Below are 17,401 nucleotides of genomic sequence, written 5' to 3'. Positions count from 1 at the left end.
ATTTTTTTTGTAGTGTTCATATGCAATCACATTTTCTGAATGAAAAGTAGGCTATCAACTGTATGTTCTTCATATAGTACTTCAGTTAAAAAAAACATAAATTCTACAAATTATTTCTGCCTTGATACTTCCTACACAGTACTCCCTGTCTTAACACTAAAATTTAGCCAACTGGAAATCCTTCTTACTTTAAGCAAATATCACCCAATAATTTGCTCACGTATTCTTTGTGATACTCAAGCAGCTGACGCAACAGATGGATTTAACTGAAGCAGGTTTTTTTATACATAGTTTGTCACCGTTTACTGCAGGGCGACAATAAACAGTGGCAGATGCTCTCTGTAACAAAACCAGGACACAGTTCTATAGTCCTAAGCACTGAAACCAAAAAATGCAATTGCATAACATACATTGTAACTAAAAACATGTTTTGAGAGGACATTCTGTATTTTAAAGTTATTTATGTACATAAAGGTTGGTACGAAATCCATTAAAGGACTCCAGGTGACATGTTTCAAAGCATACCAGCATCAAGTAGATCTGATGCTTTCCTGTGGTAGACCCAAAATTCCTCGTTCTGGAGCTCTGCTGACAAATCAGGCCTTATCTGCATGTTCCTGTCGTGCACAGTCTCACTCTACAACTTACATTCAAAAAAACTTTTTTTTTGGTACTTATTACTAGCTTGCAACTTTGAAAATTCTTCCTTCCTAGCCACCTCTGTCCCATCCCTACCCACCCTGACTCTGTTTCCACTAGAACTTCCCATTGTTCTGTAGAACCAGACGGTGGAGCACCCAGGTCCCCACAAGACACATGGATTGTTAAGCTTCTGCCTGTAGAAGGTTATGACTCAAATAATTTGTGTATAAACTGAAATTTCATGGGCTGAAACTAGAATTTTCTTTGTACTGGCTTACCTCATTTTCTTTGGATGTGTACTGTATCTTGAGAGTATCCATGGCTCTGATCATCGCTTGCATGGCAGTAAACACGTTTTGGTAAACCAGTTTCGTGAAGCCTTTCCTGTCTTCTTCTGAGTAACCTGATCCATGAATAATCCTCATTTGTTTAATGAACGTACTCTTGCCACTTTCTCCTGTGCCTAGCGGAGGGGAATAGAGGAGAGAGAAAAAAAGTATTGTATTTGCAAATCCTGGCAATTGAGAATATTTATAAATACACATTCATGGATGTGTACCTTATCTGAGCGTACGTAAGAGTCACCATTAGTATAATTACTATCACCTGTAGTATCATTTCTGAATTTTCCATTCTCCATAATCTATATTGTTTTAGCCGAAATATTTGCATTTCTGGGTTTCAGACAGGTTTTTAGGTAAAAGATATATCTAAGTATCTTATAATAATACATCCCACAATGCTTAATCTAAGCATCTTGTAGGTAGAAGTCAAGAACAAGCAACGTACATGACTACGAAAGAAAGAAATTTGGCTTGTGTAAGTATCAAAACCCTCAACATTAAGAACTTTGTACAAAGTTTATGTACCATTTACACCTTAAAAATAAAGCCTTCACGAATCCTGAACTTGGGAAAGAATTTAATCATTAGGCCACATTACCTAGTTTCACATTTCTACTGATTCTTATATAAATACTGACTGAAAACATGCTAACTGAAATCACAAAAAATGCATTCATTACTGTCAGCTACTCTGGGAAATATTGATTCTATTTTAAAAAAGCATAACAGACATTAAAAAGTCATTTATGAACTGAAATAATTTCTATAATATTTTGCATGTACATATCGCTTTAAGCTCATTTACAGGATATAACAATGTATTTCCTAACATTTTTCAGGATGTAAACCCTGTTCATCTGTTCATTCCTGTTAGTCTTACAACATAAAAATGTCTGCACTGACTCATACCAAGGGCCCATCCAGGCAGTGTCCTGTCTCTAACCAAGTTTGTAAATGGTGGTGAAGGGAGGAGTAAAAAGAGAGGCCAGAATATAAGATACTTCTTCCACAAAACCCTCTCTGCATCTTAAAAGTTGAGACTTAGCTTAGAAGTTTATTAGCTGAATGCTATTTGGTAGCCCTCCTGTATCTCTCAAGTACGTGGCCAGGCCTTTCTATAAAGCCATGGAAAGCTTTTGCATCCTCAACACATTTCAGTAAGAAGTTTCAGAGTTTTATCACCCATGATAAATCTGAGCCCAGATCCACCAGCTTCATTTCTGTTTCTTGTATTAAATAAATCTTTGCCCTTGCCTTCTCCACACAGTCTTCATTTTAGACACCTTTATCATATTGTATTTGGTTTATATGGCAAGGTTTTGGTAGCAGAGGGGCTGCAGGGGTGGCTTCTATGAGAAGATGCCAGAAGCTTTCCCCACATCCCTCAAAGTCAGTTTCACTAGCTCCAAGATGGACCTGTCGCCAGGCAAATCTGAGCCTATCAGTGATGATGGTAGTATCTCTGTGATAACATATTTAAGAAAGGGTAAGAAAAGCTGTGCAACAGTTTTGTGAAAGAGGAGTGAGAAAATGTGAAAGAAACAGCCCTGCAGACACAAAGGTTGGTGCAGAAGGAGGGCAGGAGGTGCTCCAGGCGCTGGAGCAGAGCTTCCCCTGCAGCCCGCGGTGCAGACCATGGTGAGGCCGGCTGTCCCCTGCAGCCCGTGGAGGTCCATGGGGGAGCAGAGACCCACCTGCAGCCCATGGAAGACCCCACAACAGCACAGGTGGGATGTGCCCTGATGGAAACTTCAGCCTGTAGACAGCCCGTGCAGAAGCAGGCTCCTGGCAGGAGCTGTAGCCTGTGAGGGAGGCACACTGGAGCAGGCTGTTCCTGAAGCACTGTACACCATGGAAGGAAACCACGCTGGAGCAGTTTTTGAAGAACTGCGGCCCATGGAAAGGACCCCTGTCGGAGAAGTTTGTGAAGGACTACCCTGTGGGAGGGACCCCAGGGTGAAGCACGGGAAGAGCAGAAGGAGTAAGGAGCAGCAGAGACCAAGTGTCACAATCTGACCACAAGACCCACGCCCCCATGTCCCTGTGCTGGCTGGGAGTACGAGGTAGAAGAGTCTGGAATGAAGTTGAGCCTGGGAAGAAACGAGGGGTGGGAGGAAGGTGATTAAATATTTGTTCTTACTTCTCACTGTCCCATTATTAACTGTCAATAAATTCAATTAATTTCCCTAAGCTGAGTCTGTTTTGCCTGTGATGGTAATAGGTAAGTGATTTCTCTGTCCTTATCTTGGCCCATGAACTTTTTCATCATTTTTTCTCTGTCCTGTTGCAAAAGCGGAGTGATAGAGCAGCTTGGTGGGTACCTGGAAGTCAGCCAAGGTCAAGGCCCCCACATATTCACCTTCAGCTGTACTTTTTCTAGGTTGAAGAGTCCTAAGCAGGTCAGTTCAGTTCTCAGGTGGAAGATACTCTGTATGGGAATGCAGCGGAACATTTGGCGAGGAGGTTAGTTAAATGTAAATACGCTCAAAGTGACTTGCACCTGTCTGTAGAAAAAGCACATACATCACACTAATTGTTTTACTGACCTTGTGTGCTTGATGAGTAGAACCTCTGTGTTAGATAACATAGGCCTGTGAGAAACTCTAGGCACCTTATCACTATGTCTGAGATTCCTGCTTTGTTGTGAGAAAGAGTGGGAGGCTGCGCCGGCCTGAAGCCTTGAAATGCAGGCGAGCTCAGCAGGCCCAGCGATCTTCCAGCAGGGCTGAACTCACCAGCGCCTGCGTCCCCCTTGTGTCACCTCTGCCTGGGAGCTCAGGTGCGACTTCGGAGATCCCCCAGTAGAGAGGTAACTAAAATAAAACTTGCTCTTTGCAAATGCATTCGTGGCCTCTGGCTCTTCTTGCGATGTGCCTGCGTATGTGTACACATACCCCATAGCTTGATCATCCGCTTCACCCTTGTTGAAGCTTTCTCAGTTCTTTAGGTCTGAGATATACCTAGAATATCAAAACTTGAAATACTAAGGTACTGTCAAAACTTAGATTTATGAAGTAGCACCATTGGGTTATCTCTACGGTAAGTAATTAGAGAGAGGAGGCATGTGCTAGGTAATTGTTCTCCATCTGCATTACTTTATACTGATCTACAATTAGCATCACCTGCCATTTCACTGCCTACTCTCACAATATCCTTCTGCATTTTTAAATCATCCTTACAAACTCAATTAACACTGCGCAGAAAAAATTATCATGTAATTGCTCAACCCCCTTCCCACCACATCTTCCATTTTCTCTATATTTCCTGTTATTCAGTATCAGTGGGATGTAACTGAACAAATCCATTCCTATCCCACAGAGCTTTTATATGAGAGGGTCATGGACAGCCTTTTCCTGTTCTTGATGGTACAGGAGCAAAAAATACAAGTTACACTTGCTTCTTAAAACCTTTACTGTTATTTTTCATAAGTTTAACAATTAACTCACTTCTGGCTGAGCTATAGGATTTGGTTCACTTCTCCACTAAGAATTTACTGCTGGTAAAATAGTCTTTCCATAAACAAACTTTCAGTAATTTGCACTTAGTACCACAAGGTGTCAAAAATATACCAGCACAAAGAGTTCCTCTGAACATTAAGTCTTCAGGTATAAGAAAGCAGGAAAACACTGCGTGTGCCCACTTCATCATACTGCATCTCAGTACCATAGCAGATGATAGTATCTCTTTAATGAAAATCATGCAACTGCAGGGTTCCAACCATTAACAGTAATAACAAGCAAAACTCAGGAAACACAGGAAAGTGTAAATGTTATCATGTATTACTTGTGTATCACAGCCATTTTTCTGAAAAATTTATAACTGCCATAAAATCTTACTCTATGAAGTTCTTTTGTACTTTGCATCATTCATTGTGGACTTCCTTTCAAAGCTGTAGCTTGTCCCTTATTCAAGCCCGTGTTGTTCAACAGTCCTCTCTAGGACACTGCTAGCTCAGGTCTGTTCTCCAGGTAACAGGACCAATGGCACTCGCCAGAAGAAGAGTGAAACAAGTTTTTAATCAAGCAATAAGAAATATTTAACATTTTTGTCTGTAAAAAGAAGATTAATATAGCTGTTCTTTCAACAAGTGTCCAGGATTTCTTTGATTTTGGCATTGTATTGGTTTACTTGAGAGAGATAGAACATAGAGAAATGCTGGAAACATATGCAAAACATATGGAAACATACGAAACAAATTCCTGGAGGAATTTGTTTTAGTAAAATGCTGATGTTACATTATATATCATAGCCCTCAGAAAGAGTCCTGGCATAACAGGTTTAAGAAGTCAACATAAATACAAAAAACCTCCACCATCAACTTTTTTCCCTGCCAGTGGAACACTCATATTTTAGAGGAAAACACTCTGATTAATCCAGGTTGAACTGCTGGCCTAAATTTTTATATAACTCAGAATAAACAGTCCTATCGCATTACAGCAGCACCCTCTATTAACATTTGAGTTGAAGAAGAAACATTGTGCAACTGTTAACTTCACTGTCACGGACATGTAATAACACTGTGAAGCTTAAAAAAAAAAAAAAAAAAAAAAAAGAAAATCAAAGCACCATGTATCTAATTTCAGCTTTCAAATAAAGATGCTTTTTTCCAAGCCCCACAAACTCCTAGATGGAGCCAGGTTTAAAAAGATCATCACCTGTAAACCAAGCTAGAGAGCTTCCCTGGCTAGAGTTCTTCCCTGTATGTATCCAATTTAATATTTTAAGAAATTTAAGGTTAATATTTTATCATCACCTGATTTGATCTTGTCTGTATCAACCTACAGAAAATGAAAATTGCCTATTTGAGTTATTTATAAAGTGGTATGAAACACAGGTAATAAAGCCATAAAAGCTTTACCCCTTGACCTCTCATAATCCCGATCACAAGTTGATTTAAAAGCTTTTTACTCCCCACCATGACCTTAAGTAGAGTGCACAGTCTTCTTTCTGTGTTCTGCCTTCCAGCAACTCCTTACATTTCTAGCTGTGCCTCTTATCATAAACCCAGAATACAGGGCCTCTGTGCAAATCCAACAATACATGCTCTTTGTTTCTCCCTTCCCATAAACTATCTAAAAAATCTTCAGGGCTCATTAGCTTAAAATGAAACAAGGCTTTTGAAGCACATCTTGACAGAGCGACATTTTACAGCACATTAAAAAGCGGCAGAGCTTTCTAGAAGAGTTTTAAAATGGAGTAGTCGTGCCAATATGCATACTTGTGAGATATCAAGCCAAAGATAACTGAATTTCAGGATGGAACTGCAGACACAATCAGATTTGGATTGAGTATCTTTTAAATTAAAATAGTTGGAAAAGAAATGTAGACAAACAAATTGGAACTTGTGTTTTAAGACATCAGGTGGTGGGGCTTAAAAAAATGGAATACAGTTTTTCCATCAATAATATTAAAAATGGAAGTGGGGTAATAAAAAGCAGATAGCATAGAAGGTGTAGATAATAGAACAATAAAATATTGACGTATTATATTCCTTGGAGGTATATATCGCATTTTAATGCCGCTCCTCCTAGAATAATTAGAGAATGGGGCCCTTTAAAACATGGCTATACACTTCCAAGGCGTTAGAATTCTGTTATTAGTATGAGCAAGTTTAAAAGGGCTACTATGGGGCGGAGCAGGGGCGAACATAAAGTGTGTTTTACTCTTCAGTGACCCTTGTGGTAAGCACATGGCCTTTATACCTTTAGTGCATTTAACTTCAGAAAACAATCTGTTGAATCATTACTGCCAAAATACAGAGTACCCTTTCTATTGACTAGGTCAACAGACAGAATATTCTCAAAAGGTGAGATGTAAATACATTAGTTAATGTCACATATTTATTCTCCTTCCAGTCACCTCAAGCATCCATATTTTTTCCTCCACTTTCAACTACTGACTGCCACATAGGTGTTACCTACCCAAATCCACTTTCTCAATTAAACAAAATGTTGGAATTTTGCCAGTTAATTCAAGGAGTAAAGCATCATGTCTGTTTTGGCCACTCTCTCTTTTGTCCTTACTTTCTCCTTTGCCTGTCAGCTTTATTTTCCAAGTCTAATATCTCAATTCTTTATGGAGAAAACAAGTTATGAAAACAATAAAACAAAAATAACAATCCCAAACCCCCAAACGACGTAACTCTATGCTTTCTTCTCCTAAGGACTTCTTGTTTGCAACTTAATTACACCGATGGGCAGACTGTGAATACAGCCACCATAAAACTAGAAGGCTGTGATTGCCAAGGACAGGGCAAAGCTAACTAACCAGTTTTGCTAACCCTACCACCATTAAGAACAACACAACAGCACATTTAGCACAGATTATAAAGCCTACTGTAAATCCTGGATCCACACTTGAGCGCTCACATGACTGAGTTCGGGGCTGCTCTTGACCATTATTAGCTCTGAAACGGCAACGATACCTTCACCTACAGTATAGACCTGTCCATGCATTCACTTCCACTTGCCATACATGAACAGACGTAGGTCAGTTAGTAAGCAAATATATCTCATCTGTTGCTGCATGAAAACAGGTTTAACTCTTGTCCTGACAGCTGTGTCTCACTCAACAGCTCTGGTGCTGGTAAGGGCCAAGTCACTGGATATTTGCATGTACAAGCCCCCTGGTCCCACAGAAGCAAGGGAAGTCTGTTATTACCTTCCAAATTGTCTCTGTTGCCTAGCATGATAAACATGATGAAGTCCCAAGTGCCACAAGTAAAACCAGAAAGGTAAGGTACAGGGTCATAAAAGTAATGTTTGATGCCATCTTTAGACTACAATCTAGTATTAAAAGCCTTCTCCAGTTACGAGTGGCCACTACAAAAGGCTCACAGACAGAATCATGTTTATAGCTATAGCTGACTTACCAGCTCTGCAAAACTCAGTAGCCTTAAGCCTTGATGGCAGACCACATTTCTGACTCTCTTTACAGAAAAATAACTTTTTATTTCATGGGCAGAAATAATTATGAGACTAAAGATACCAACATTTAGTGATTACATTATGAGATTTGCTGCTTACATTAAAAACTAAACTATATTTAAACAGCATCTGCAATATTTTCTATCGCAGTTGCTAGACTTATTCAACTGACAGACGGAAATACCTTTCTGTAACTGTAGGACTAATAGTTTGATATACAGAACTAAAGGTGCTGGTGCACAAATGTGGATGTAACAAAAATGTCTTTCAAGTAAATAAACCTAACTTAGTGAAAATATACAAGGTTAGAACAACAAAAAAATGTTTTTAAAACAACAGATGCAGAAAAATTATACAGAATGAAATTGTGGTTATTTCAAGGAGGAGACCTGAAGCCAGAGAAAGGAAATTTTTGAGGTTTATCAGAAAGGAAAATCTTTAGAGTTATTCAGCAATCTTGGAGGATCATTCTGCATATTCTGTTAAACTCTTTCATGGAGGTACCATATTAAATACTGAAATTATCTTCACAATGTAATGCTCATAGTTACATGAAAACATAATCACAAATGTTTCCGCTACTCTAAGGAAGAGACGAGACAATGTTTTCTTGATTTGGGGAAAAGCCCAAGCAGATTTCATCTCTAAAACACATACATAGTTAATTCTTGCTTTCCAATAGAAATGTAACCCAAAAATAAAATGTGTTTTCACTTCTCTTGTTTGTTTACCAATAACCATTCCTGATATCTGTGCCAGGCAATATTTTGAATTATAACCTGTTGCTTTTTTCTAACCAACAATATCAAAAAACCCCTCCATAAACATATAAAGAAACAAATTTGATGGGGTGTGAGGAACAACCAAAAAAACAACCCCAAAGAACAAGCAGCTATTTCAGGTACTCCATTCATATTCTGTAGGATTCAGAATCATCTTCCAAACCTGTTACCAGGGAAACAGCTCTCATTCATTCTAAAATCCCACATGTTAAACACACACTCTGGTGCCTTTTCGCCTGCTGATGACAGGGAACATGATTAAGAGTTTTGCAATTTCTGAACTTAAATTAACAGAGGGAGAGGCTCCAAACATATTTAATAATCACCACGAAAAGCTCTGTACAGAAAAAAAATGTACTTTAAAAAAATTTAGAAGCCCATATGGATTAGTGCTATGCATATAGCTGAATGCCTGCTTCTGCACTGGCACCACTTATTTGACACCTACATAACTCACTATTTCAATGTTATTTCTGCTACTAAATATAAAGGTGGAAGTCACAATATATCTGCAAATAAGCCATTCAATTACAGGATTCGTAGAAAAACAAAGAAAGCTTAAATACATAAATTTTTAGTGAGGAGCAATTATATAAAGCAAAAGTTCCATAGCTCATTCTAGTCTTTTGTCCTTTAAAATCGCAGGGTCAAGTTAGTCATGATTCCATTGTTCTAAGTCATTCCAAATACCTTGAAGGAAAGAGTAAAATCAGTGTTGGATCCAAAAGTTACAACATTTAGTCAAATTCTCCAAGGTTTTGCACATGGGATATGAGGCTTTGTAAAAAAGTTCATATGCTTAGAATACGAAAGCTACCATTCCCCTAAAAAAATCACCTGCTACAGTTGAAAATATTAATACTAAGAGCATTTTAAAAATAAATTTATTTAAAAAATAGAAAAGGAGATCACAGAAAATGCAGGCACACGTATGCATGCATGCACGTGTGCATGTGTGTCCTGCAAAACTGATAGTAGCACCTGGACAGGTTTCAAATAGGAAACAAAAGAACTTTTCAGGAACGACTTCCCTTGATGATTCTGTGATTCTTCCTTTCTTGCACTGGGAATCCCAGAACTGGACCCAGGACTCCAGGTGTGGCCTCACCAGTGCTCAGGGGAGGGGACAGGAAGGCTCACCTCCCTCCACCTGCAGGTAATGTTCCTCCCAGGGTAGCTGAGGTACCATTAGCCTTTGTTGCTGCAGCAGCATATTGCTGCCTGATGTTCAACCTGGTGTTCTTTCTGCAAAGCTGCCTTTTCTGCCAGTCAGCCCACAGCAACTGGTGCCTAGGGTTGTTCCTCCCCGGGTGCAGGACTTTTGTACTTCCCTTTGTTAAATTGCATGAGGTTCCTGTCAACTCATTCTTCCAGCTTGTTGAGGTCCTGGGAATCTGGCAGCAAGACTCTCTGGTTTATCAGCCACTCTTCAGAGTTTGGTGTGATCAGCAGCCTTGCTGAGGGTACACTCTGCCCCATCATCCAGATTGTTAATGAAGATGTTAAACAGGACTGGATCCACTATTGACCCCTGGGGTACACTGCTAGTTACTGGCCTCCAGCTACACTTTGTGCCACATATCACCACCCTCTGGGCCTGGCCATTCAGTCAGTTTTCAGTGCGCCTCACTGCCTGCTCATCCAGTCCATATTTTATCAGCTTCTCTGTGAGGATCTTATGGCAGACAGTGTCAAAAACCTTAATGAAGTCTAGGTAGACAATTTCCACTGTTCACCCTTTATCTACCAAGACAGTCATTTCATTATAGGAGGTTCTCACATTAGTTGAGCATGACTTCATCTTGGTTGATTTTCGTGTCCCTAACGTGCAAATGTTTTCCAGGATTAGCTGCACCATCACCTTCCCAGGGATCAAGGGGAGGCTGACTGTCCTGTAGTTCTCTGGGTCCTTGCCCTTCTTGAAGATGGGGGTGACATTTGCTTTCCTCCAGTCCTCAGGCACTTTTCCCAGTCACTATGACTGGTCAAGGATTATTCAGAGTGGCCTCACAAAAACATTATCCAGCTCTCTCAGTATTCCTGGGTGCCCCACCAGGGCCCATATGTATGCACAGTTGGATTAATTATTCTCTAACCTGATCTTCTTCCACAGAGAGGTCTTTCTTATTCCACACTTTCTGCCTGGTCTCCGAATCCTTATATTTCTGAAGACTTCTCTGATGTCTTTACTAGTAAAGAGTGAGGCAAAGAAGGCATTCAGTACCTCAGCCCCTTCCATGTCCTGTGTCACCTGGGCCCCTACTCCATTCGACAATGGGCCCACATTTTTCCTAGTCTCCCTTTTGCTACTTACGTACTTACAGAAACCCTTACTGTTCCCTTTGACATCCATCGTTAGATTTAACTCCACACAGGCTTTGGCTTTCCTAACTTTATCCATGTGTCCTTAGCCAGCATCTCTACATACCTCTCCAATTACCTGTCCCTGCTTCCACCTTATATATAGTCTCTTTTTACATTTTAGTTTTGCCAGAAGCTCCTTGTGCATCCAAGCAGGCCTTCTAGCTTGTTGCTTGTCTTCCTGCTTGTAGGAATGGACCACTCTTGGGCTTGAAGGAGGTGATCCTTGAGTATCAACTAGTTTTCTTGCATCCCTCTTCCCTTCAGGGCCTTATTCCATGTTGCTCTTTCAAGCAGATCTGTGAAGAGGTCTAAGTCTGCTCTCCTGATATCCAAGGTCGTGCCCTTGTTTTTTGCCTTGCACCTCCACTCAGGGTTCTGAGCTCTGTTCCATGGTCACTGAAGGCAAAGCTGCATTCCACCTCCACATAATGTCCTTCGTTGTTTGTGAACAGGAGGTCCAGCAAAGCACTTCTCTTCGTTGGTTCCTCTATCACTTGGGCCAGGAAGTTGTCATCAACGCTCTCCAGGAACCTCCTAGCTTGCTTATGCCATGCCATGTTGTCCCTCAGCTGATATGAGGATGCCTGAGGTTCCCTTTGAGGGCCATGGCATGCAAACATGAGGCTATTTCTATTTGTCCAGCTGTCACTTAATCATACTTTCTTTGGATAATGTTTTCATATCAGTAAGATCATTCAAGTTATGAACTTATGACAAATCAAACTTAGGGTATACGCTTACGTAAGGAGATGCTACACAAAGCATACAACTCATTTATACAGAATAAAACATAAAGGTTAAAAAAAAACCCAAACCTTTTCAGTGATAGAAAACTGAAAGCAAGACTCTAGAAAATTTCTGTAGCTGTGAAAAAGAAAAGTTACGTATCCAACAAACGCAAAGCATAGTCTAAAACCGTAACAGCTGAAACCTTCCAGCGAGACAAACATGTAAAGCTTCTTATCCTACAAGGACATAACTGAAAACCTTTCAGCTTAGTTCTTTGTCCTGCACCAATGTTATCCAATTGTAACTCACTAAAGTCAGTGGAATTAATTCTCTGAAAAATACCATCATACCAAAGCTGTATGTGCACAACTTACCTTAGTCCTAACAGATTTCTATAGGAATGAAGGTTCCTAAACATTTGCCTAGGCTAAGCTCCTTTCCAAGACAGAATAATCTGTACCTTTCCTTACTCATCATGCTGAATTTAATAACTCCATTAAGACCCAAATTCACTGGTTTGGCTAGTTCTCAAGATTCAAACTTATGCCCTGGCATAAGGTGTACAAGCCATGTCTGTTCGTCCATATCATAACCCAGCTTTTGGCAACTTCATTTATGAAGGATGAGGCAAATGTACACTGAATTTGCACCAAAAAGACACTACAGTTGAGGCAAAATTTGTCTGCAAAATATGACTGTCAGTAATCCTACTTTGTCACTTACTGTGAGTCAGCTGAGAAAGGCAATGACTAATCTATTATTCTTCAATCTTTCCCTGCATCAAAATTTCCTGTTTCAGATCAATACCTTACTTTAAAATCTTAATGTTTTAGTTCATGTACCTTTTCCAGATTGATCCATAAAACAGTAAATGCTGCAGTTAGTGAGCAGTAACATGTCATTAATAGACAAGCAGTAATTTGAGGCTGCAGCCTAGTTTGATGTTATAAAATAGGAAATAAACTATACATACGCACACAATTATACAAAGCTCTTCCATCAGGAGCAGCAGTAGCTGTTTCAGATAACATTCATATGCTCCAACCACTGACTTCAAACTGAGTGCAACATACACACAGACCAAAGACAGACTTCCCATAACACCCCTGCAGTGCTTATTGCCAAGTACTTTTTCTGTTGTGGCTACAGTTCCCGAACACATTGCAGGTAACTGATTTCAGCAAAGGCAACCTTACAACATTAATGTATGAGCCTGGGGACATGCTCATTTACAAATGGCACACACCCGGGGGCGGGGTGGGGGGGAAGTATTTGAGAGTCTTAGGTCATTAGAAAAAGATACCAAATAGGCTATTACCTCCTTAAAAATGTGCCCACTCTATGACCAAATTTAGAATTCCATTATAATTCCCAGTAAACACATTACTGGAAGCCACTACATGGACTCATTCCAAGCTGTGATGGACAACAAAACATGCTTAGGCATGAGATATTCTTTCATAACAAACCCTGGGATGTGCATGTTCCATTAGAGCAACCTCACTCCATGCAAGGCCACAAGGCCACATCCTGCCTTTGACATACATGGGTGGCTCCTACTCACTTCAAAGGGAGTTTAGTCTATCCAGTGATGGACAGGATATAGACTTAAATGTTTGTAAATATTTAAGAAAGTGGTAGCCTGAAAACTCATCTTTGACTGAGAAACACTGTCCTAAACAGGGGATATATGAGAATTTAGAGTTTGCCTGAGCCGCATCCCAGATTATTCCTGCAGATACTGGTAAACAGTTGACAGGAAGTTTCCACTTAAAGCATGCTATTAACTGGTGTGACTAGAGTATCATAAACAGATGCAAAATGGGGCAAATAATTATTAAAAAGGTAATACACACATGGTGGTGTTATATATTTATTTTATTATAATTACAATTAACGTTGAATAGGAAGGTTCCTTTATATCACATAAAGTGGCTGATACTGCAGTTAATTAACTTACCATCAGATCACCAAAAGCAAATGTAATGAAATGGCAAAACCCCCCAAAGTTCTTCTGCTTCTGAAGTTCATGTGGCAGTGATCTGAAAATAACTGATACAAGTATTCAGAGAGATTTCTTATAATGTTGACAAAGAAGCTTTGTTTTAGAACCACGTATCAAATGAAATCAAGAACCTGAAAAACTACCAGCAAGGCTCTACCATACAGTGATGTGATTTGAAAGAGAGAGATCTGTGTCTCTAAAAGTAAAGGAAAAAAGAGAAGAAAGTAAATAGCATACAGTGACTGACACAGTGCTGTTCCTGACCCCACTTTCTCCCTGCCTCCCTTTGCAGTCTCTCAGATCCTCTTTCTCTCCATCCACCCTCCATCCCTTCCCAGCCTTACCTATCTCTCACACCTTCCTGGCCTCCATCTAGCATCCTCGACACCTCTCTTCCTTTTTCCTCCATTTAGCTAGCACTTTTGGAAACACAGTCTTCACCAAAATCCAGGCAGGCAACAAATAACTAGCAAAGATCCAACGGATATATTTCCATGTTAGATTATTTCCTTCCCACTCTTCGTCTTTCTTCTTTATAGAGACCGTATAGTTTTTGGATCTGTAGGTTTACAGCTACATTTCTGTGCAATCCTTCCAACAAAGACACATTACAAGCTTCTACGAATCCCAAAATATAGAATTGTAATGTAAAAAAATACACCAAATAAAACCACTATAATGAAAACACATTGAAAATCAAGGTATGCCAATGTATGTGATGAAGGCCAACTCCTTTAACCTATCTAGATCACAACATATCTGAACATCTAACAGGACAGCCTTGATATTGCTTTGTCTTCTGACAGGTCTAGTACTCAGTAGATAATTTCCTTTGATCAGTTCTAATGTTGCAATTTGGCCAGCAGCATCAGGCAAAATTAGATTCTCATTGCTAGTAAATGTCTTGATGTATCTTGATGCAGTCCCAAAAACCCTGTTTCAACAGTGTTCTGTAGAATAAATATGAAGGGGCAGTTTCCTTTCCCATAATTTTCTAAGCAATCACCCTCTGCCTCTTCATAGTGTATTGAATTTTTTCTGGCTACCAAAAAACCCAAAAGTAATCTGGGCTCCGCTATTCTTAATGTTAGTGAAAAACTACAAATTAAAAGTTCTGGCACATGACTGAAGACCAGACACCATCTTTCAAAGCTCAGCACTCACTCTTGTGCTGATCCCCCTTCCTTTGATTCCTTCCTCCACGCTTGGGATTCTCTGCACTTCTTGCAAAGCTCAGATGTTCTCCTGCTCCACAGTGAAGGACATTGTAACACCATCTCTCATGCAAGAATGGAATCTGTGAGAATGAAACTGCCAATGTACTGAAGATGCACTGCAATAGGTTCAATATGAAAATGCTTCTAAAATATACTAGCTCTTCAGATAGGATACCGGTGTTCAGAATTAAAGCTGTCTTGTTTCAGTCTAGCTTTATCCTCTCAAATTAATCCTGTTGCGCTCACTGAGGCAGTAGAAGAACTCTGCTGAGACAGTGATCCTCAAACCTTCGAAACTTTCTCTGCCACTGGGTTAGGGCCACCCGCTTCCATTCTTTTTGGCACCAAGCGATCTCTGTGCTGAAAAGCCTAAGACATTTATCCATAGCAGGTTCAAACGTACACGCAAAAAAAGATCAGGGGACATTTCTTTTCTCATTTCTGTATGTTTATGTATCTCCTTCTCTCTCCCAGAAACTAAATGAGAAAATGGACAGAAGAAAACCACCCAGCCAAAAACATAAAGTCTCACCACTTCTGTGAGAGGCAAAAAATATGGTGGGGCTGTGGAAATAGTCTGTGTTGAGCCCCTGAACAGAACTGGAAAAACTCTCTCACTCTTTTCTGGATGGACTACAGCTGGCTGTAGTCACAAGAAAAACAAAACAAACAAAACCTGCCAAACCACTCTCCTTCGCCTGTAATGCTGGCAGTTACACTACTGCAGTATAATTTCCTATACAATGCAGAAAAGCTAGTCAAAAAGTGAAAAAACAGTAGTAAACTAAGAAGAATAGCAATGCCGACCAGGAGTTTCTAATTTTTAAATATTCTTCATATTCTTTAAAAAAATTGAAAATTACTGTGTGAACAAGAGAATCTAAGTGCCACATTACTGAATAGCTTAATGAAAATGAAAATAAAGCTGACATAGTTTAGAATTAAAAGTTTTACACAGGAAGATTGAGACAAGCAGGCAGAGGATAGGCCTGAGCAAACTGCATACAGTGGCGCAGCAACGCTCCTCTACTTGCCTATAGGCTTGCTTATTTCAAAATTATCCTTCATGATTAAATTATTATTGAATATTAAGAATCAAGAGAAATAACAGTAAGGAATTCATTTGAGCTACACTTACTGAAGCTTCTGGGATTTTTTTCTCACTTTTCCTCTTTCTTCCAAACTCATCCGATGACTGTTAACTTGCACTTTTCACCTACGAGCCAATAAAAATAATTCTTGGAAAAGCTAAATCTGCTAGTTACTTTTATCTGCAATATTCACACTAAATTGAATGTCCCTTGAAAAGTCAACAAACTCTGTCTTTTGACTGTAGCAAACTGAAGTTTATTCCTTTTAATTGTCATAACACCAACACAGACTACAAGAAATCATCTAGCATTCCTGCACTGCTATGTGGTTTCCTAATCCTGCCCCACCTTCCTCTCAGACACCCTTCTCTTTCTTCCCTTTCTTCAGGGAAGCAGGCTGCGCCAGACAGCCTGCAACCTGTGTTTTCCGTGGGTGCCGTCTGTTCCATTTCTCTCAGCTGGCAATGAAGAAGTAGCTGTGCACTAGTAAGCAAATCTCTGTGGGCTACAAGAGCTTCAGAGATAATCCAGGCTTCACATTGCATTACGCTACACTGGAACTATGTATCTGACAGAACAAATGCGTGTTTAAGGAAGAAGAACAACAGGTACACTCTAATATTTTCTTTGAATGATTTCCTTATTTCCCCGGATTTCTAAATCCTCACAACAGATAACAACCAGCTTGAAGCATGGAAATGCATTCTCTTACTTTAAACTTTATACATTCTTTCTAATTTAATTTAAAACTTCCTTTTTGTACTAAATACAAGGAAACAGTGAAACAGCTTCCTAATGGAAAATCTTTTGCTGTTGCAGGATGTCCCAGATGATGCCAGGAACAGTTTATATTCTTGGTGTTGTATGTGTAATAGGAAGTACCGTAACAAGCAGGAACAAAAATTAAACAAAAGAAAAAGCTTGTTTAAAATGGACAAAAACCCATCATATAGTAAGAACTCCAAATACATGTTCTCATCTTGCTGGATTACACTCAGTTGTTAGCGAAAGGAACTGGTCCAGTGCAAACGTAAGTGCCAAAACAAACCAGTTAAGTGCCTCATCTACCATAAACAAGCAAATGCCAGCAAGAGTCATCCTCTGAGTTTCACCTCTTCTACGATCTGTACAGAGTTAGCCTTAATAACTGCAAGAAAGACAATCATTTCTTATACTTAGTGGTGGGACAAACTTTTTCCTCACAAACATTCACCCCAACACTTTGAAACTGGTTACAAATTAATCATAAAATCCCTATAATGCTGAATAACCACACTCTCAATAACAGCAGGAAAAAAAAA

At 39.6% G+C, this 17,401-nt stretch overlaps 1 protein-coding gene across 2 annotated transcripts in view; it reads right to left on the bottom strand.

Annotated features, from left to right (window-relative positions):
• The window catches only part of LOC136001433 (guanine nucleotide-binding protein subunit alpha-14), an 84,351-nt gene that overhangs the window by 45,248 nt on the left and 21,702 nt on the right, over positions 1-17,401 (bottom strand). For both annotated transcript variants that reach the window (XM_065655751.1, XM_065655752.1), the window contains exon 2: positions 921-1,105. In XM_065655751.1, coding sequence (XP_065511823.1) covers positions 921-1,105 — 185 coding nt within the window. The remainder of the gene's footprint in view (positions 1-920; positions 1,106-17,401) is intronic.

This window comes from Caloenas nicobarica, chromosome Z (assembly GCF_036013445.1).
Source record: "Caloenas nicobarica isolate bCalNic1 chromosome Z, bCalNic1.hap1, whole genome shotgun sequence".
NCBI lineage: Eukaryota > Metazoa > Chordata > Aves > Columbiformes > Columbidae > Caloenas > Caloenas nicobarica.
The sequence above is the reverse complement of the archived record's forward strand: the minus strand, read 5'-3'. Positions and strand labels throughout refer to the sequence as shown.